Source organism: Elephantulus edwardii, unplaced genomic scaffold, assembly GCF_000299155.1.
Source record: "Elephantulus edwardii isolate Elephantulus edwardi_28Jun2011 unplaced genomic scaffold, EleEdw1.0 scaffold00092, whole genome shotgun sequence".
Lineage (NCBI taxonomy): Eukaryota > Metazoa > Chordata > Mammalia > Macroscelidea > Macroscelididae > Elephantulus > Elephantulus edwardii.
In genome coordinates, this window is record NW_006399842.1 from 1,401,524 (window position 1) to 1,423,667 (window position 22,144).

A 22,144-nucleotide genomic window follows, 5' to 3' on the forward strand; every position below is an offset into this window, starting at 1 on the left:
GGTTGGATATTTCCAAAAGGAAGCGTTGCATATTGGTCCACTCGTGCTCCAGGAACTGGTTCATGAATGACATGTACTCCTCCTTACTGCCAAACCTGGTTAAGAGAGAGAGAGAGAGGGTGAGCATTTAGGGCCTAAGGTTGCTCCAACCAGACCCAGGCCCTGTCCAGAAGCTCCTATTTCTCCAGGATACCTCTCCAGCCCTGGCCAAACAGCTCTGGCCCAAGTCACCAGGTCCTCCTTCATGGCCAATTTCATGTACCTTTTCTCAGAGGATCAGGATTGTTCTAACCCACCTTGAGCCCCTGAAATGCACTGTCAGTCACAGTCTCCTGCCTCTTTTTCTGTAAGTTTTAAGAGCCTCAAGAGCAGATGGTTCTCTGCTCTACACTCACCCTAGATTTTTCTGCTATATACAGCAGTTGTGTACACCCACAACACCTCCCTGGAGTTCCACCCAGTAGGCTTGGACATATCCAAAGTTGTCATCATGACTCATGTCTTCATCCTGAGCTCTCTATCCCAAATGGATATACCACTACCAGACACCGAGTTAGAACCCCAAGAGTCAACTTCTCCCTCCAATCAGCAAGGCCCCAATCAACCAGAACCCTGTAGCCCACTGCCCATCCCCAGACTTTTGTAATTTTTGCCTGAATTATGGCATGTTTTCCTCCCCGGTCTCCCAGTTGTGCTCCTTAACTCTCCCCACTGCTATCAGGATGATCTGTCCAGGATCTTAGAATGCTCACCGTCTTGTCACACACAGTGCCCTACCTCACCTGCCTCCACTCCTGCTATCCCTGCCTTGTAGCCCAACCAATGCTCTGGCCTGTGAAACAGCTAAGGGGCTACTTACTCCGGCACATCTCCCTGGCTCCTCTCTGTGGAATGGACATGGAAGACTGTCCCCAGCCAATCAACTGAGAAACATAGACTGCAATGGACACAGTTCTCACTTTTAAACAAACAAGAGAAAGACGGGGAAAGGCCTGCATTTGTGCAGCATGAGTTCTGTTACGTGCAGGGGACATCTGCAAGGTGGACACTGGAGTGTCCTGAGTGGTCACTGAGGGATGGGCCCAGCATGAGAAGAAGACCTTCTCAGTTCAATTTCAGGTTATTTATTTTTGTGGAAAACAGAGATGTACAGACATCAGCTGTGCCGCTCCTTATTCTGCATCTATCTCCCCTTCTGAAGGGCTGATCTCAGAGAGCGCTGGGACCAGTTCTGACTCATCCAGTGCTATCAGAGCCCATCTCAGAACGGGGCCCCAGTGTGGGGCTCTCTGAGTGCTCCAGCCATTCTCCTGCCACCCACTCGCTTAAGGAAGCATCCACAAACAAAGACAACCAGAAAACCTGAGTCAGTGTCCTTTGAAGGCATAGTTATCATTCATTTTTAAAAATGAGATTCATCAATGTTGAAGGACAGGAGAATCCTTACAGAGAAAAAAACCCCCAAACCCATTAGTTTAAAAAAGCAGAAGAAAAATTATTCCACTTTTGCAAATTAAGGAAATAATCAAAATAGCACGTGTCTTTGTCTAGAGAGATAATGGGAGATGGTGCCTTCCTGTTTTGATACTTTCTAAAGCACTGAGGTAATTGTGGAAGATGGGATTTTGGGAAGCAGGAGGAAAGAAAGGAGAGAAGATGACAGAAAAAAGCTGACTCTGCTGCCCCAGCCACCTCTGGGCCATCACCAAGGTGGTATGGCCTGTGATTCCAACAGCAACTGCCTGCAGGGAACATGATACTTACTTGGCAAAGTTGGCCAGGTTCTGGGTAACCTTGGCGATTAGGGTGAGTGTGCGGGCAGTGCGGTCATCGGGATACTCCTGCAGTAGGTTGAAGAGTGAGGGTGACATGATGGCCGGGCACAAGAAGCGTAAAAAGAGGGAGGCGCTGATGAGGCGTTCGCTGATGTCTGGCCGGCCGCGGCTGCTGCACTCCTGCCGCCATGAGGCAAACACCTCCTTCAGCTCCCGGGGGAAAACGCTGTGCAGGGGCAGACAAGGGGGCCTGGTTGTCAGGCAGACGCCCAGTTCTGTACCAATCCAAAGTTCAATTCTAGCCCCAGCTCTGCCTTCTAAGAGCTGTGTTGTGTGGCCACAAAGCAGGGCTCTTGGGAGATGGGAGCGATTAAGAAGAGCCCTCAGCATAGTGCTCAGCATGGAGGCAGAGCACAGGAAGCAGAAGAGCAGAGAGACCCAGGGCCAGGCTGGTTCTCAGGCTGCAAGGTGCTCACTGAAGGCCCAATGGAGGACAGGTAAAGTAGGGCTCTTGTCCGGCCTGGCTGGGATCAACGACCCGGCCAGTGCTAGAAAAGCCTCTCGGCTCCTAGTCTAGGCTCTTCTCACCTTACCCAGGATTCCCTCCCCCAAGACCTCTGACTCATCTCTTAGCCTTTCTCTCCAAAAAGTAGACGTCTGGGTCACAGAGTGAGGAAAACACAAGCAAGCAGACCACTGTCTCTTGGGTTCCCGTGATTGGCATTAGAGATATAGCAGGAACCAGGCTTTTGGAAGAGCTCAGAAAGAGGAGGAAGACAAGAACACTCTCAATCACAAGCCGAGAAGACAGCTCCCTATTTTAGATGGGGAAATGGAATTTCTGTCCATGGACAGAGTGACTAGCTCCTAGGCCAACTTAATCTGTCGTTAATTAAGTGACTTTCTCATCTTTCACCCAAAACTATGTGCCTCCTACCTGGGTAAACCAGTCAGTCTCCAGGGCTCAATTTAATCTGGGCCTGACTGTGTCACTAAGTCCTGATGATCTAACAGGGACCCTGCCCTTCCTTTGGCTGTAGTTTCCTTACCCTAAACCACAACAAAGCCTGCAAACCCGTGGAGTTACTGCAGAGTCAAAGACCCTGATCAACTCCAAATGCTTTTCCCACCAGGCCCAGGACACAGTCCAGACTGTCCTGCAGTGGATGTTGGCTGAACCAATAAGGGCAGGAAGAACTAAGGAGGTGGAAGGGAACACACACCTTTGGCCCGGGGCCCTCCTTTTCCCCTGTACAGGCCTTGTTTGGAACAGAGAGGTGCCTCTGTGCTGCTGACAAATGCCAGAACAGGGAAATGGAAAGTCATACATGGATATTTTTCCCCCGTGTTCCTGGCACCTCCTGGGAAAAGGAGGACAGTGAAAACCCTGCCCAGCCCCGGGGCGGAAAGTATGTTCCCAGGAAGTGCGAAGCTCTCCAGTCGCCCCTCCACCCAGGGCTAGAGATGGATAACATGGCACAATTTCTAGGCCGGTGCTGGCCTACACTCCACTGGCTCGGGCTACTTCCTTGCCCCCTTCCTACCTGGCAGCCCTGTCTGTCTTTTATCAATGCCCAGCTCTGAGCAAATGCCTGCTTTGCCTTGGGGGTGCTCCCAGTGTATGCAGGAATCAGACTCAGGCCTGGTTATCCTTCCTCTCCAGTGGGATCAGGGTTGACAGAGAACATCCAGAAGAGGTGAGCTGAACCTGCCCGGTGATACGAAGACAGGCCTCAGAGGCGGGCAAGTCAGGGTGGGGGTGGGTGGGTAAAGAGAAGCCAAAGCAAAGAGAACAGTGAGGTGTGGCTGGGGGTGGGAGGTGTGGTGTCAGGAGCAGGGCTGAAGAGAGGGTGACGTGGGGGGATCATTAGCCCTGAGCTGCCAGAGCACGTGAGGATAAGAGCTAGGAGAATACCCACAGTGCAGGGTTGGCAACGCGGTCCTCCTGGATGGCCATGCTCATCATTCCAAACTGGACTGCACTGGGTCAGGATAAGCCCAGGCAACCTTCTTAGACACACCACTGCCAGGAGCAAGCAGGGTTCTGGGAAATCAGACTTTCCCGGCCTGACTGTGGACCTGATCATGGACCACAAGCTGCTCTTCCTTCCTGGGATGGCAGCAGCTCGCCATCCTCTTTATACGTAAGCCTGATCCCTACTTCCTCTTTCCTTTTTACAACCCCACTAGGTGGCCTGACTAATGTTCAGGCACCCACTCACACCCAGCCTAGGCCTGCCACAAGCCAGCGTGAGCCCACAACTCCTGAGGGCAAATGAGATGGCCTCTGTTAAACTGCCCAGCCACCCAAGTGGTGCTAGGGAAGCTGTGTCAAGGTGGGGCCTTGTAAGCTTCACTCACTGCTGCAATCCCACCACACAGAGCATCCACCAGGCTCTTTCTGCTTGAACACCATACAAGTCATGCTCTCAAGGAGCAGGATGACTTAGTGGATGAGGCAGGAGGGTTCACTCACAGCACCACTCTGACCCTGTGCGAGGCCTGTAGGTCTAACCCTTCAGCTTCCTTGTCTGTCACACTGGGAGAACGCAGAGAGCCCCTCCTCAGGTGGGGGCTCAGGAAGGATTAAGCACACAGCTTAACTTTCCTGGAAAAGGAAGAGTACAGAGCTAGGGAGGGCGCCTGGGGCAGCACTGACCAGTAGGAGTTGATGATCTTGCAGAAGGCCAGTTCACAACACATTTTCAGGTTGCCCTGGTGCTCAGGGAGGTCGGCGGCCGAGCACTTGCTTGGGTCCACTTCACAGTTCTCATCCGACTCATACAGCGCTTTGATGAACTCACCTGTGGCCAGGAAGAGGCAACGTGAGGTTCTGGGGATCCTGCTTTGCCCTCAATCCCCCCGCCACCCTGCACCCTCCCTACCTAGCGCGTCCTGCAGGTACTTCTGGCCCACCAACTTGAGGTACTCCTCAATGGCTTTGGTGGCCAGCGTGTTTTCCCGGAAGATGAGGTGCTCGTTGTCCCCACAGCGGTCCACCTCTGACATCATCAGGTCCGTGAGAAAGTCCTAGGAAGGCAGGGATGTGAGGAAAGCAGGACTCGAGCCAGGATGGCAGGTAGGACCAGGATTGTGGACCTGCTCCTTGGCTAGAGAAGTCCTTGCTTCTCAAGGGTGCTCTGTCACAAAACTACCCGGGACCCAGGAAGAGCCCCTTCAGAGCTTGCAGGGAGGTGGTGCCAAGAATAAGAGTTGTGCCCAAAGACAGGGAAGGTGGACCTCAGACAGAGCATTGGACACACTGCCACCAGCTCTGACCATCGCAGTCAGACCAGTTAGGCTCATCTCTGCCCAGGGCCTGGCTAGGCAACCCTGGAGAACTCCCCTCACCCTCAGGGGCAAAGGTTAGATATGGCCAGCCTTTCTCCATGGTACAAACAACATATTACTCAGATTGGGTCTCCTGAGCGAGTCAGGATGTGCTCTATGCAATCTGTAAGGAAGGACCAGGGAGACGCAATGGCTGGAAGGCAGTGGGTCACACATGCTTAGATGGGTGAAAGGTGGGACCAGTGTCCATGTATGAGAACTTGGGAAGGTTAGGTGCCACTAACCACTACCCACAGCTGTGGGTTCCAGATGTTTTGAGGGCAGCTGTGCCCACCAGACCCTGCCATGCATGCCATGGGAAAACCCCAGGGAGGGGCAACCTGCACCCACACATTCCTGACTTTAGGGAGCTGTCAAACGAACCTGCTGCACCCACCCAGAGAGCAATTCCCTCCCTTGGAGTCCCAGCCTCCTCACACCCACAGACAACTATATGATTTGGAAGAAAGGCAAAAGGAAAAGAAAATAGGTAGGAAAACAGCAACTAAAGAGAGGGTGACAGTGAGGGCAGGAGGCTCCCTTGTCACAGCCTGTAAACATGGGTCAGACTGTCTGGAACTCAGAAAATCTCTCACCCTGATATGCACAAATAGAGCACTCTGAAATATCAAGTGACTCTTGAAATACAGCATTGAGTTACAGGCCAAGGAGCCCAACTGATCAATGGGAAGACAAGAGGGACAGGAGAAGTAAGTGGTCACTGGTCTCCCCTAGGGCCACACAACCTGAGGACCACATCCTGATTTACAGAATGGCCTCCAGTAGTCCATCGTGAAGACACTGAGGCAGAGGTTAGCACCTGCTCACATCCTGGAGCCTTCACTCTGGCTTGTACTCAAACCTACATGTTGGGCTCCCCAGTGCTGGGATGAGAAACACTAAAGAGCAAGGAACCAGCAAGGAGAAAATCAAGGCACGAACAGGTCAATCACCTGACAAACAGGTCAAGGTCACACAATTACGTGGGCCAGATCTTTCCCAAGTCTCCTGCTTCACAGGACCCCATTCCTCCCACTGTACTGAATAGACTTGGGAGTGGCAAGGAAGAAGCCTTCCTGAGTCCTAGGATGGGAGCTCTGAAAAGCCAGGAGTAGAATCTAGGGGGCACGCAGGGCTTGAGACAAGCACTGATGAGGAAGGGGCACAGCCTTCACCATGGGAATGTTCCTCTTCCCCTAATGCCCAATGGGTAACCGAGATTCCAGCATCTGCAGTTCTCTGCCTTTCACTTAAGTGCTCCACGGAGAGCGTAAAAAAAAGTTAGTGAACCCAAAGTATGAATGACTTTCTATCCTTTTCCTACTGATTCTTCTACATACTGGGAGGTACACCAGGGGAGGCTGGGGCCCTAGCTTCTACTTTCTTCCACAATGAGTGTCTCCACATGTTTCTACACTCCTGACTGTTAGGGCCAAGAATAAAGATCCTTTCAGATCTGAACCTGTTTCCTAGGCCAGCACAGCCCAGCTTCTAAGAATGGATAATGAAAAAAATAAACAAGGCAACAGAGAAAGACCTCATGAGTCTGTCTGCTCGGCTGAGAGCAATAGACTCAGTTCATTCGTGGTTTCTGACTCTTACCTCTACCCTTTTCTGATCCTGATGGTAAATTAAGAAGAGCCTTTGTGTGGCCAGACTGATCCAACCCCCAGGCTCACCACTCAAGTCTGAAAGCTGGAGTGGCAGGGGTGGTCAAACAACATTTAGAGAGCAGAATGCCTTCCTTCGCTTCCTCAAGGATCAATCTCTTGACCAAGTTCCTCTCCCTGGCTCTGCGCCTGCTGCATACCACCAGACCAACAGTGACAGGTCACGGAGCTGGGGAGTCAGCACAGGCTGGGGACTACAGTACACTTGAGGGGTGGGGAGAAAGAAAAGCAAGGCTTTCTGTAGTCATGGCCTCTCCAATCTAGCGTGTAAAAGGATGGTTTGCCTTCATTATGCCATGGACACTCCAGGTTTCCCAGTAACTGAAGCCTAGCTTCCAACCCATGTCTCTCCCTGGCCTCAGGCTGAGGGTTCAAGACCATAAACCAGGAACATTTCCCACCCCACCATAAAGCCCACCAAATTCTTGACCTATGCCACCATCTGGAAGACAGGAGTTAGGCTCCTTAGCCTGACAGTTAAGGCCTTGTGCAATGTGATGGACTCCAAGTCCAGTCCTCTTTCACTGCACTTCCTTTGGACAGCTGTCCAAGGGAAGATGGTAGAATGACGGGGAGATTCACCTTTGAGCTTCACAGAACTACGCTCCATTCAGCCTTCTGTAGGCACTTCAGTTTGAAAGGAGCTCACCTGTCACCAAAACCGAGCAGGTGCATGGCTTGGCACTGCTTGGACTATTTTGAGAAATGCCAGGAAGTAGTGAGGAAGAGCTGGGCTCCCCAAGTCCTGCAGGAGGGCCTTCATCCTTCTTTCCATGAGACTGTGGTAGTAGCTACAGCCATGCCTGGCTGACCACTGAATGGCTCTAAGTGATTACGTATCTGTGTCTAGGTCTGAGTGCAGGATGAGACCCAGGCATCATCCTTTTGGAGGTCAGCAGGCCAGCTCAGTATCTACTTGTGTATGCATGTTTGGGCCTTTGGGATCAGTGGAATTAGGCCTACATGTTTTAGGAAAGCCCAATCCTCACCTCTGCCCTAGAACTCGGGGGCCAGCTCTCTGGGAGAGTGGAAGGTCTCAGAAAGCATGTCTTCCTCAACAATAAGTACAATCCCTGTCCACTGACCTCAGTGGTTAGCAATGGAAGAGAGCAAAGCTCTTTGCCCCATGAACACAATCCTTGAGATTAGGCTGCCTCTGGCCATCCAAACATCTCTACTAGAGCGGTAATAAGTAACATGAACATGGGAACAGCAGGCAATCTGGCGCGTGTCGCCAATCTTGGTGGTACAGTAGGAATCCCTGGGTGTTGCTCCCAGGCCGCAGTGCTCCCACGTACCTTCACCTTGCCCGTGCTCTGCAGGATGTGCACCAGGGCAGACGCCATCTCCTCCTTGGTCTTGGCACTGAGGATGGGCTCGAGGGCTGCACAGAGCCCCAGGTAGTGGTTGGTGATATGTTCAGCAAACTCCTTGTACATCTCCATGGGCAGAATGGTGATGGTCTGGTAGCGTGCCTTGATGCGGATCATGGGCCCCGGGCCCTTGCCACCCTTGGGGTTGGGTGTCACCACTGGATACCACTTCTCCACGAACTGCCGCCCAGCCACAGAGGCAGCAGGCAGGCTCACCAGGCCCAGGTAACTATTGCGCTCCTTCTTCTTCTTCTTGTCAGTCTCCCGATACAGGTGAACGGTGACTGTGCGCAGAGGCGGTAGATTGTGGAATTCAAAGTGCTCACCCCAGAAGACATTGTCCGTCTTGAGCTTGCCGGTGGTGCGGGCATACAGCACGTCGTCCAGGCACAGCTCACACAGGTACTTCTTCTTTGCCGGCAGGTCCTTGGCCTCAATCACCCACAGCTTCAAGATGTGCTCTACACGCCGGCTATTGTCCTGCACAAACACAGGGGGACAGGCGGTCCATGAGGAGCAGTTCTGCAGCCCCAGGCATATATATACCAGCCTGCACTTTGCCGAAAGATCTCAAGTCTGTGAAAGTCTCTGAAGGTGATGTCCTTAGGGGAAAGTCCAGACCCCTGGGTAACAGGGAGAGCTCTGAAGCCCAATAGGCACAGGGAGAATCGCTGCTCTGCTTCATACTAGCTGACTGATTTGGGGTCACAGGAAAGGGAAAATGCACTCTTCATAGTTAGATATCAAGTAAAGAGGTGGACGCAATGCCAAATGCAGAACAGGCCACGGCACTGTTCACAGCCTTCTTTTGTTTGCTTGTCCTTAAAAGTAATAGAGATTGTAGCTAAGGCCCTTCCTTAGAGATGCCATGGTAACTGGAACTCAGCAGGCCCTACTTTTAGTCCGCCGAGGAGGCAGACACAGAAGCAGGGTCATTCATGGTCCCATAAACTTGAACTTGGGATCCCTGGGGACAGTGGGAACAAACAGGAGGCACCAAAACTGTGTGCACCAGGGCTATAGGCCTGGATGAGAGAGAGGTATTTAAGCTGGAGGATGATGAGAATGTGGCTGGGGGAAAATGGAGACAGGGTTCTAAAGAGAAGGTCCCCAAGGTCCCATTCACTAACAAGCCAGCACTCATTTCTCTGGTCCAGTTTCCCCAATTTGTCCCTTTAAAGACAGGAGAATATAGCCCTTACGTGGTCAACTCTAATTCCTCTTTCAAAGTCTGACCATATTGGTTACTTGGCCCTACTTGGCATGCCACAGCAATCCCGCCCCTCTTGCTCCTACAAACCTGGGCCTGTACTCTTCTGAGTCTAACCCCAATCCCCCTGCTTTGACAAGAACTGACACTGTGGAGGAAGGGCATGAAGGAGTTTGGAAAGATCCAGTGGGGATGTGAAAGGATGCACAGATCAATGGTGAAACGCAATGTATATGAATGAGACACAATGTATACAAATCTTGTATGCAAACCAATTTAAAATTTAATTTTTTTTAAAAAAGCACTCACTATTACAAAACAGCACAAAAAAACACAACTAATATGCTTTGTAAGCTTTCACTCAAACTACAATAAAAAGAAAAATTTTTTTAAAAAAGAAAAAGAACTGACACTGGTCTACCTTGTTTGGGTGCACTGCTCGCCGAAGGTTCTCCATCCACTTATCCCGCTCAGCTGCTGATCGGCAGGAAAAACACTTGCTTCCTGATGACGTCGTCACCTGTCCGGGACAGACAGGTCAGTGCTACAGAAGGGAGTGCTGCAAAGCTGGGCAGTGGGTGTGAGACCTTTGGGCTCAGGAGACAGGGCTGTCAGGTCTGCACTACAACCTAAGAAGGACGTAGTGTAGACCCTGTCAACACTCTTGGATTGGCTATTTTATAGAAAATTTTTATAGGACTGCAAAGGGACCTGCTGTCACAGAGCAAGTCAATGATAGGATAGAGGCCCAGCCCTCAAACATCTACTGGTCCTATATTCTCGCCCTTGCCCTAAAGACCTTTTGTCTAGACAGAGAAGCATCTTTCTGACACTAACCTAGCTCTTCGCGAGATAGCTGGAGGGAAAGAACAAGCCTCTCTGTCTGGCCAGAAGGCAGTTCATAATCCAGGCCCAACTTCCCTGATACTGGAATGTAAGGCATTAAGGACACACACCAAGGTCCTGGGGATGGGTACAGTGACCTCAGCTCAGACCTTTCAAGGACTCTCTTTTGCCAACCCACAAGTGACAGTAACAAGAGCCTGAAGTTTTGGGGCCACACTGGCAGTCAGGATTGGGCTGTCAGCATGCTGGCCCCGGGGCTTTGCCTCGCAGAGAGTGTTCTCATCTTCCTAACAGACTGGCTTTGGCTCATCTTCCAGTCCCAGTTTAGACATCTTCCAGGGAGTATTCCCAGGCAGGCAGCTTCTACTCTGTATGTTCCCACTGTTCCATACCCCTAGCCATGAAAAGGCTCTTCTGGAGAACTCAGCACGTATCTGGCATTCAAGGGTCTGTACATCTTGCAGCAGCCCCTCTTGTGGACAGCCATGCCTGTCCGTAGTCCTCTCAGGCAAGAAGTCAGAGCTCCAGCCTAGCATTGCATGACCACAGTCTGGAACCAGAAATGGCACCCAGTAGGTCCAGGTGTGGGACAGATGCCAGGCAACACTCCTCCTCTCCCTGGGGCCTAGGGACGCTAGGAGGTTGCCACACTGTTCGCCAAATGGCTGATAATCATTACCAAGCTCGTTCCTCTGCCAGAGCGCCCCTGATTATGCATGACTATTGGAGGTGGAGAGTGTATATGTAAGGGGTGTATAATCCTGACAGAAACTTAGGTAGGAAGAGAATATGAATAATTGGAAAAACTATTAGGAACCCTCCCACCCCTAAACTTCCGGAAACACTAGTAACCATGGTCATGGCTTGGCCTCAACTTGGCTATGTGATCTGTTTTATCTCTTTGCCTTCTCTGAGTCTCCACTTCCATAATGAACTGAAGGAGACAGCTAATCCTCTCTAACAACCTTGCTCAGAATGTGCCACTGGTCCTCAAACCCTGGGCCACTAAATATTCAGGCAAGGTTTGGGATCTCATAGTATAGAGGGGCAAATAAGGCCAGAAAAAAAAAAAAGAAGAGGAATATTCCACTATTCCACATTGCATTTTGGGGTTTCTAAGAATGAGTGAGTAGGATGGCTGAGATGAAGGCTTTAGGGGCCTACCCTTACAATTCTGCACGTGTTTTCATCACTTTGGTCCACTGGGGTCCTCAACCAGCTTCATTTTCTAGCACAAGGAACAAGCATAGGTCCATTTCTAAGAAGAGCTCAGAGGTCAGAAGTGAAGTCCCTCTTCCCTCGCTCACTCAGGCCTGGTCTCTGAGGAGCCCAAGTCATAAGCAGATCCCTACCATAGTCCCAAAGAGATTATTCCTGTCAAGGCCGCGGAGCAATCGGAGGATGTCTGAAAGCAGACCTGACCTCACCAGATGGGAGCATCAGTGGCCCCTCGCTGCAGCGAGACTTACCTCGAAGCAGTAGTCTTGGCCTAGGATGCTGCTGTGTACGGGTTTGATGACCACCTCCTCCTCCATGCTGAGGTCCAGTGCCTCCACCGCGCTGCTGGGGCTTAGCAATGACTCGTGGGAGCGTGACTCCTTCAGTCTCGGCATCAGATGGGACCTGGGGATGGGGCAGAGGGGGAGCAGTGGGCATTCAGACTCAGCTCATCACCCTCTCAGCAAAGCTGATTCACATTTACCTCCCCAGCCCACCATGTCTTGGCCTCAATTCCTCTTCCTTTCCCTCTCCACCAGGAAGCCTGCCCAGACCCCCACCCCCACCCCCCCAGCGGGTGGCAATGTCGTCTCTCAACTCACTGTCCTTTGTGTTTTAAGACAGATTTGGAAGGGGTGTGGATAGATCTGGAGTCACAGATACCCACCTGTTCCTCTTATCCACTGTGTGACTCTGAGTAATGGCTCAGCCTCACTAAGGGAACAAGCATCTGAGGGTTTAGCAACCTCAGGGGTTTAAAGTCATCACTTGAGCCTGCAGGTCTGCCCAGAGACTTGGAAAAGAAAAGTCCTAGCCCAAGCAGCCTTTGAGGGATTAGAAGTCCCTCCTCATCTTTCCACTTCTCTCCTTGTTCAAGACCAATGCAGTTACTCTGCACCAATGTACGTCCAGAGCTTGACTGCCAGCAGAGGCTACTCCCATACACACAACAGTCCCACTCTACCACCCCCTCCCCACAATGAGACAAGAACGCTACATGGATCCTTGCTGCTCTAGTTTTACAGAAAGACAACAAAGTTCCAATGGAAGGGATGCAGCAGTGTTTGCATAGCACCAAGACTCCCTGAGACTCAGGGGCCATGTGTTGGGACTCAGGGCCCCAGGGAGGCTTGTTGTTAAGTGCTATGGAGTCAGAATTGACTCACAGCTGACCCTCCAGCAGGTTTTCAGAGGCAGTTAATTGTACAGAATAAGACTGGTAATCTTTCACCCATAGAGCAGCTGGTGGATTCAAACCATGTGCCTTTGTGCTGGCAGTACGACTTCTTACCACTAAGCCATGAGAGCTTCCTAAGGGCAGAGGCTTGTTGTTGTTATATGCCACTGAGTCACTTGCAACTCATAGCGACCTTATGTACAAGAGCCCTAAACCCTGCTCCTGTGCCAACCTCACTGTCTCCGACACACCTATTCCCCATTAAACCAATCGCTGAAATCAATCCATCTCATCCTGGGTCTTCCTTTCTTGCGCTGTCCCTCCACCCTCCCAAGCACGACGTCCCTCTCCAAGGACTGGTTCCTCCTTGCAACATGTCCAAAGTATGTCAGACGAAGCTTTAGGATCCTTGCCACCAAGGAGGCAGCGTGCTGAATACACCATGGACTGCTAGGAGAACAAACAGGTTTGTCCTGGAGAGGGTGATACCGGGCAAAAGCAAGCCATTTCCCCTCTTTGCATCTTGGTTTCCTCAGGGCCTCTAACGGGAAACATCTGTGATGGTATCTGTACCAGCACTTGGTGGAACTGACCCGCTAAGAGAGTAAAAGCCCTTCCTCAGAGCCAACAGCACATAGCAGGGTCCTACTGGATCTCCCAATAGCAAGGACAGAGAAAGAGGATGATGTCCAGCATGTCTGCAAAAATAACTCCAGAGAAGCAGAACCTGGGCACGTCTTGTCCCTGTTCATGGCCATGGCCCAAGCTCCTGGAGCCAATGAAGAACATGTCATAAGATCAGTCCACAGAGACCTCCTTCCCATCACCCACTGCCTTTCAGTTTCCAACTTCCAGCAGTGGCAGGGATCCCAGGATTTGAACCACCATTTTCCCCCTTGCATTGCCAAAGCTTATAGTGGGGCAAACACCAGACACCTCAGGCCTGGGCCCCACCCTGAGGAGACTTGCAGTCAGGGGGCTACCAGACACTATTCCCCATGCACACACCTGCTGGACACCTCCAAGACCGCATGCGGTCTGATGCTGGACACAAAGCTGACATAAGTGGGACTGCTCTGTGCAAAGAGCCTCTGTGACTGACAGCAGCCGCCTCCTCCACAAACTCCATGGCAATAACCATGCTAGGCGTTACAGGGGAGTCAGAGCTGGAGCCAAAATCCCTATGCTTGGAGGCCCCCACAACCCAAACCGAGACACCCAATTCATCTTCTCCCATCAGAGCACGGGGCTCCTGATCACCTCCATGCCTAGCACAAAGTAGGGCACACAGTGGGGGTTTAGGCCACCTACAATAAGTTGAAGGTCTCAGACAGGACTTCTAAAAGCTCTAGACAGCAGACATACAAAGAGTGGCATCGTGAGACAGAACAATGTCAAATGCACTATAGGATTGGGACCCAAGCTGCCCTTGAGCTCAGACAGAGAGCTTCCCAGTGCAGTCTAAGATCAAGCCCCATCACTATGCTGACCAACACTGTGGGTGATGTTTCCCTTAAAGTGAGTTATCTTGCCCAGGGCAGCCTGGAACCCACAGCCTGCTGGGTCTACAATCAGGGGCCAAACGCACAGTCTGCAGACCAGATCAGGCTGCTCTGACTCAACCTGGGAAAGCTTGCCAGGTAAGGATCCTGGGAGCTACAGAGGGTGGAGAAGGGATTCAGGAAGTGCAAAGGGAGGAGTTGATGAACTAGAGCTGCCTCCTACCTGGGGCGCCTGAGGAGCTATTTGGAGAAAGAAGGGGGGCTTGATAGAGCCTTGTGAAGGCTCTATCCAGGGAAATCCAAAGGCCTTGATCCTGTAGCCCCAGTAGCCCAGCAGGCCTAGGCAGGACCCCAAAGCAGCCAAAGCAAGGCAGATGCTGGTGGCTGCAGAACCTCTTCTTCTTTTCCCCTATCCTCCCCCATAAACATGCCCCAGCGGGCCAGGCCTCCCTGGAAGCTTCTTGACTGAAGACAGGGCTTGCGAGGAAGATCACCTAGAGGTGTCCTGGACTAGCCTGGCCTTCCTGCGAAGCAGCCTTGACCCTACTCCCCAGAGATGTCTTTCTCCATGAGGGAACTGGGAGCAGAAGAGTGACAAAGAGGCCATATCCATCATCTCTGAAGCCCCAGATCAGTAGGAGAAGGAACGTGGGTCAGGCAAAGAAGGAGAAGGCTCTCTTGGCCACAATGCTCATGGTGAAGAAAAGGGCACCTACCTAGATGTACAGTCTTAACCCATCAGGGCCCAAAGGAAGCTATTCCACTCGAACCCTGGCAGTAACAGACGTTCTGGCTGAGGCAGGTGTGCGCCCATGACAGTGGTGGTGGGAGATGACGGTAGTGGTAAGGTGATCGTGGGGGCAGTGAGGTGGCTATTGTGGCAGTGAGATGGCTGTGAAACTACTACAGTGGCAGCACTGAGGTGGCTGTGTGGCAGTAAGATGGAAGATGGTAATGGTAGTAGGAGGTAGTGGTGGCAGTTAGCAGTGGTGGCAGAGGGTGGTGGGGTAATAGTAAAAGGCAGGAATGGCTGACATGCTGGTCGGGACTCAGGAAAGGAAAATGGTCATCGGGTCACTGCCAGGACCCAGAAGAACTGCCTCATAACCTAAGAAGCACCTTCTCCAGCAAGCCAGCCCCATCTGTTTGCAGCACTTCTACCCTCTCCATGCCTGGGACCCCTGGCCCACCAAGCGCCCAGCACAGGCTTCTACCCCACCCGGCTGCATCTCACGCCAGGCATTGTTGGGACACTCCCCTTCTCACCTCCATTTCTGGCAGTAAGGGAGGGCAAAGAAGGGAAGGGCACTTCAAATTGTCAGGCGTGGGAATGAGGGGAGTAAGAGGCATGGCTCCTGCTTGGGAAGTTTGGCCTGGAGGAGCTGGGCAGGCCCTGGCTTCTGCCGTGGCTCCCACTCTGCTCCACGGAGACAATTGCTGCTAACAGGGACCTACCTCCTCTCAGCTCGGCACACCCGGCTTGTCAGGTTTACATACAACCCAGTCAGGAGTACTCATCTACACATTTTACAAAAAGGCAAATGGGCTCAAGTCTTTCCAAGGCCACCTGCTAAGATGGACCTAAGTCTGGGAACTGTGCCTAGAGCAGCCCTGTGTGGCATGACATCTGGAGCCTGATGTCACTGTATACTGAGCCAGGCCTCAGCTCCCAGGTCTCATCTCACTCTGCTGCAAAAGGGTCAGGACTACAGAGAAGGTGACCAGATACTGTCCCTCTGCACATCCTCCCCTGTACCCAGCTGGCCGCATGATGGCTCCTCTTCTGATTGTGGAGCTTCGATATTCAGCCTTAGGTCCACTCAGCAAGAAGGAGACAAAGAGGGTAAAGGTCTTCACGCAGTGCCCCTGCCCAGACACACTCCCACAGAGCACAGCAAGGCTGCCAGTGACACTCTAAATGCACTGGGCTCAGAGAGCCAGGGCCACACGTCTGCCGCAGAACCAGGTCTAAAACCACTCCTGCCCCACTGCACCAGGGCGAGGTGGCAACTTGGATGGGGGTGACCTTAAGATGAGCACCAGACCTGAAAGGCAAATACCAGCAGAGGCCTGCTCAGAGGGAGTAATCTGTCCAGGGCCTGGACTTGTATCTCAGTGTCATTTCTCACACCAAGGGGGCGTTTTCTTATATGGAAAAATAAATATGCTTGCCTAATATGGGGGAAATGGCAATAAAAACACTGAAGAAATGCTATGAAGATAGGATTTTCAGGGAAAAGGCACTTCTCATGTCTTTGAGTTGTGAGGAGGAGATTTCTTCTCCTGACCACATTGGATTCAGCTCAAGGCCCAGTAAGTGGCATTCTCACCGCCAGCCTCAGCTCTGTCCATCTCACCATTATCACCCTCCCTGGTCTCCCAGTTCTCTCTGGTAGCCCTCCAGGGACATGCAGCACTCTCTGCTCAAAAGTCTCATCCCCTTTTCCTAGCCAACTTTCAATGCCCAGGCATCAGTAATCCTTTCAGGAAATCACCTCAGACTTCCTGAGTAGACAACTACTAAACACCTGGGCCCAGCACTCTGCTATTTATCAGGCTGGGCTGGAAAAGCTGTCTCATAGGCAGAGCTGTCTCCTTACAGGCAGGGTCTCCTTGTGGGTAGGGCTGAATCTGGCTCAACTCCAAGAGTCAGAGCCTCAGGACTCCAGGACCCAAGTCCCATTACATCACCAGCCAAGGTCAACTAAGCCTGGGAATGAGAGAGAGACAGAGAGAGAGAGAGAGAGAGAGTGAGTGTGTGTGTGTGTGTGTGTGTACTTGGAGGGGGATCAACTGTACAATCTTCAATGACCCAAGAGACTCTGGTGACAGAGTGGTTGCCTGAGAAAAGGGACACAGATGACCCAAGGGCAGGCTGACAAGGAAGCTGCCTGCTCAAGGCCGGTTCCCAAAAGCAGCATTCTGGGGCTCACTTCTGAAATCCGAGAAACAGCCCTGCCTTGGTTGGGAGGTGCGCCCTTCACTTTCCCTAATGCTAGGAAGTTACCTACATAGCTATACGCAATCCGTACTGCATGGCCTCAGCTCTCTTTAGAACTTCTCCAACAGGGCTGATTATTGAGCCCCATGGCAGCCCCCTAGAGACTAGAGGCCCTTTATCTAGTATAGTTTAGGCCTGGAATCCTCACAAGTCCAAAGGAGGTAGCAGCACCTTGATTCCCAAAGTTATAAGACAGAGAGCCAACACTACCAGGCAACAGACCTGCTCCTAAGACTCCAGTGCAACTAAGTGGTTTAGTCAGGGGGCAGAGAGAAGGGGTATCCCACCAGCCTTCTCTCATCTAGTCACCCTCCACCCAAACACAAACCCTCGGGGCACCACTTCTATTTATCTTCTCTCCTCACAGCCCACAGGATAATGGAGTCCCAGATGACTCAGGGTGGTGCTCCAGAGCTTCTTGAAATATGCCTCCCTCACACTACATCCACGCAAGTAACCAGACTTCCCGTCCCCGGCCCAGTTCCTGAATGCCTTCCCGCTGGGAGGCCTGGTCCATGCTATTTCTTAATATGATGCTGCCTTTCCCTTCTCATTTCTGCCTATGAAAATTCTCAGTCTTCAAAGTTTAGCCCAAATGCTATCAGCATGCTGCTGTCCCTGGTTTCCCAGACAGATAAAAGGCTCATACCATACAATCCAGCCCCACTCCATGCCACTTTTCCACCTGTCTCCTCATGTTTTCCTCTCAACCACGCAGAGGAGCCACACCTCAGAAGGGTGGGGTGGCATGCCCAGGATCACATGGGTAGCAAATGGCTGAGTGAGAAGTACAACTCAATTCAGCAGAGCCCTACAGTAGCTCCATCACCACAAGCCACCACCCTAGAATGGCCTTTCAACTGCCCCACAGGCAGCAGGGCAAGTGGGCTGACAGGGGTGGGGCAGCCCCTGCCCAGGACTCAAGGTACAGGAAACACGCAAGAGGGTATGGACAGGGAATGGGCAGAGCTATTGCCAAAGATAAACCAGGTCCCAACAGCAGCTCATTGTGAAGGCTGGGCAGCAGAAACAATGGGGTCATTGTCCTGACTCCCAGGGCACAGTCTTATCTGATAGCCTTCCAGCCAACCCACCAGCTGTGCTTCAACTCCATCCTTTTTTGACACAGAAGTTTATCAAATTCTCATTATTTCAAAAAGGGAGGGATCCTCAAAACAAAGTTCACAATAATTAAAAAGTCCTATTTGGCATGGTGAGGATGTTTCCAGCAAAGGGCAGAGTGAGTTGAAAGGAGGGTTGTACAGCAGAGAAAGAAGGTTAGCTAAGGGTCACATTCTAAATCTCAAAGGGGCAGAGGAGGTAGCCCTGCAGAGCAGGTGAAACCAATGCCAGCTGCGTCACAGCTCTCCCCACACAGGCCAGGCTGGGTTTAGAGGGAGTAGATACGTTATCTCTGGGGGAAAAGCAGCTGAGAAATCTTTCTGACAGGGTGCAGTAAGAGGAAAGGTCATAAAACCAGGAAGACCTTAAGCATGCAGTGAGGAGAGAGGGAGGAGTGTGATAAGTAAACACACACACACATACACACACGAGCACGCGCACGCACGAAATTAATGCAGCCTATAATTGGCAACAGGTAAGAAAACAGGGGAAACCTAGTCCCTATTTATTATAAAACACAGAGTATATACTGTCACTGAACCCTCTAGACATCAGTTTCCTCACCTGTGAGGCAGCATACCTTCCTCACAGGGCACTGTAAGAATTTAACGAGACAGCGCTGGCAAGTGGCTCAGGAATGCCAGGCCGATGCTGCCAGGTTGCTAACTATACAACGACCTAGTGACCAGCCCAGCCCTCTTGTCCACTCACTTACTATTCTAAAGGCTGGAAAGGGGGATCAGAGCTGTGAACAACTCTGAAGAACAATGTGCAAACTTACTAAGGCTGACTTTGCCAGGGGAGATGGAGCTCCTGACACGTGCAGGGACAAAGTCCCCCAGGCTATTTGATCCCTTTCTCCTCATCACTCAATGCCTTTCTTTCTTCAAATCTGTTTTTCATTTTCCTTCATCTGCAAAATGAGAATGAACAATATCTATACCAAATATTCTAATAAAAACCTTTGTAAAAAGCTCTTAATTGCTTGAAATGAATTGAAGGGAGAAAAGCCCACTCTGTCCCCTTTGCTTGTGACTCTCTTGCAGTCCCAATCTCCAACACATGCTTGTGTGGTGCCATGCCACTGCCAAAACCAGGCCTGGCAGGGGGAGACACTGTGGATAACACTGGTTTCCTTGAAGGAGGTATTAAAGGAAAGGCTCAGTTCAGTCAGAATCTCAGCAAACTCTATCCTCAGTTTAAGCCAGAACATGCTGACTGGGTGCATGTCTACCCATCAACATCAACTGTACTATAAGTCTCCCTCTGCTCACAGTGGACAGGTCCTGGGTCCAGTGAGGATCGGGACACTAATCTCCTGGTAACTGAATGGCATCCTGTCTACAGGCACACAGCACCCCATCAGTGCATCATCCAGCAGAACCATCACTTCCTAGGCTGTCTTGTCCTGTCAACCCGGGAACTGGCTGCAGAGAAGGCCACAGCTTATTCCTGGCCCAGCTGGGACCCCAAGGGAGAGGAGAAAAATGTAGCTGCCTGGTGTCCCCTGGGGAGACACAGCCTGTCCTAAAAAGGCAGGGAGGATGCTAGCCATGCCTGGGAAGACTTCCTGTGCCTGAAAGTGTGATCTCTCTCAGCCTGGGGTTCCCGCAGACATGGAAAGCAAGTCTGGGCAGAGACACCAAGGAGTTGTGTGACCCTCCACCCCACACACATACTGAGCTCTGGGCTGGGAGGTACTTGGCCTCCAGCCTTCACTTTACCCTTGAGGATCCTGTAGGCACCTCTGCATATGAAAGCCTGCTGTTATTACGTGCCATCGAGTCATGTTCAGCAGCTCTGAACCCTGCCCTGTCCTGAGCCAGTCTCACTAATTCCAACACACCAACTCCCATTGCCCCAGTTACTGCAACAATCCATTTCATCTGGGGTCTTCCTCTTCTACACTGTCCCTCCACCCTTCCAAAAATGATGTCATTCTCTAAGGATGAGTTTCTCCTGGCCACGTGCCCAAAGTACTTATCCCATATTACAGGCCTGGGCTGCAAAGAAAAGGGCTGACACCTGGCAGTCAACACAGAAGGCCAGAGCAATGCATCATGTGCTGTCACTACCAACGCACCTCAAGGCTTGGCGCCCATCAGGTACCCAATGAATGCTGACTGAATGCACAAAGGTGTGGCAACATGGACAGAACTATGACAGCCACTAAGCTCTACTGTGTGCCCAAGTAGCCCAGCAAGGGTCCACCCATTTCATGGAGTCCAATTTATAGAGTAGATGAAGTGGGAAGACCTGACCAGAAAGTGCTAGGTTCTTGTCCTGGCTAGACACCACCACGCAAATGCTCCTCTCAGGCTTACCTTTCTCTGAGTCCCCAGACTTGCTTCAAGGCCCTGGGCAAGTTGCTGCCCCTCTCTGGGTTGCTGCTTTCTTACAACTACTTTTAAAAAGACGGCATCTCTTCAACAAATGGTGTTGACAAAACTGGACTGCCACCTGCAGAAAGCTGAAATATGATCTACATCTTACACCATACACAAACATCAACTCAAGGTGGATAAGAGACCTGGGATTAAAGCCCCAAACCATAAAGTTCATAAGAGACAAACTGAGATCAAGCTTAGAAAGCCTAGTCTATGGTATAAAGAGACTGTAAATACAGCCAGAAATGCACAATTTGAAGAGGATAAAATGGATGAATGGGACCTTATAAAGATTAAATCCCTGTGCGCATCAAAAACTTTTCCCAACAGGGCGAGGAGAAAAACTACCAACTGGGAACAAACATTTGGCAATAACGTCTCAGAAAAGTCTCATAATGAAAGTTTACAGAATGCTCCTGGATCTCCACAAGAGAGAGAATTCTTTAAAAGGGATATATGATTAGGTATTATTGTCATGACAGGAGTCCAGAACAAAGGCTGTACAGTAGAGTGGACTTGGGGGGAGGGATTGTATAACAATGAAAGAATTTTTCTTTTACTTTTCAAAGAGAAGAAGGAACTGGAGGGGAGGGGTAGGCAGGGAGAAAAATGCAACAATGGATGAATGGAAATCCAAAATCTCTGTAAATTTTCATTAAAATTAATAATAAAAATAAAAATAAAAATAAAATTTTTAAAAGACTGATAAATCGATTACAAAGTGGCCAAAAGACATGGAAAAAATTTTCAGAGAGGAAGATATTTGGATGGCCAACAGGCACATGAAGAAATGCTCAAAATCACTGACAATAAGAGAGAAACAAATCAAAACCACAATGAGATACCATCTCATTCCAGTAGCAGTAGCAAAGTCTAACAGGGCAGCAAGCAGTAAAGGTTGGAGAGAACAAGGCAAGATAGAAACTCTTATACATTGTTGGTGGGATTGTAAAATGGTACAGCCACTCTGGAAGGCAGTTTGGCTCTTCCTCAAAAAAGCTGAACACAGACATTCTATCTGACCCAGCCATTCCACTGCTGGGAATACACCCCAAGAAAATGAGAACTGAGGCTCAAATTGGAGACTTGTACACTAATGTTCATAGCAGCATTATTTACCATTGCAAGAACATGGAAACAGCCCAGATGTCCAACCACAACGAATGGATTGAGAAATTATGATACATTCACACAATTGAAAACTATGCAGCATGCAGGAGCAATGATTTTGTAAATTACTACCTAACTTGGGAGGGACTGGAGGGCATTATGCTGAATGAACTTAGTCCCATGAGGACAAATATTGTACAAAACCATTATTGTAGAATGAGTACAAGGATCCAAGCGGGAGAGGGCGGAAGTTGAGGGGTTAAGATAGGCGGAGGTGGGGGTGGGCTATTAATCATAGGGTCAAACAATCTGATGGGTGGGTGGAGTAAAGGAAATGGGAAAGACCTGGTATGAAAAACAATGTATCAAAACTTGGTAAATAAGCCAGTATAAAAAAGGGGGGGAGGTCACAAAACCCTCAAT

The 22,144-nt window shown here is 50.7% G+C and overlaps 1 protein-coding gene across 1 annotated transcript in view; it reads right to left on the minus strand.

Annotated features, from left to right (window-relative positions):
• The window catches only part of DAB2IP (DAB2 interacting protein), a 146,370-nt gene that overhangs the window by 15,603 nt on the left and 108,623 nt on the right, over nucleotides 1–22,144 (minus strand). The window contains exons 4-10 of the mRNA XM_006890746.1: nucleotides 11,674–11,827; nucleotides 9,780–9,878; nucleotides 8,074–8,628; nucleotides 4,661–4,805; nucleotides 4,435–4,579; nucleotides 1,765–2,001; nucleotides 8–95 (exon numbers count right to left, since the gene is read on the minus strand). Of these exons, the coding sequence (XP_006890808.1) occupies nucleotides 8–95; nucleotides 1,765–2,001; nucleotides 4,435–4,579; nucleotides 4,661–4,805; nucleotides 8,074–8,628; nucleotides 9,780–9,878; nucleotides 11,674–11,827 (1,423 nt within the window). The remainder of the gene's footprint in view (nucleotides 1–7; nucleotides 96–1,764; nucleotides 2,002–4,434; nucleotides 4,580–4,660; nucleotides 4,806–8,073; nucleotides 8,629–9,779; nucleotides 9,879–11,673; nucleotides 11,828–22,144) is intronic.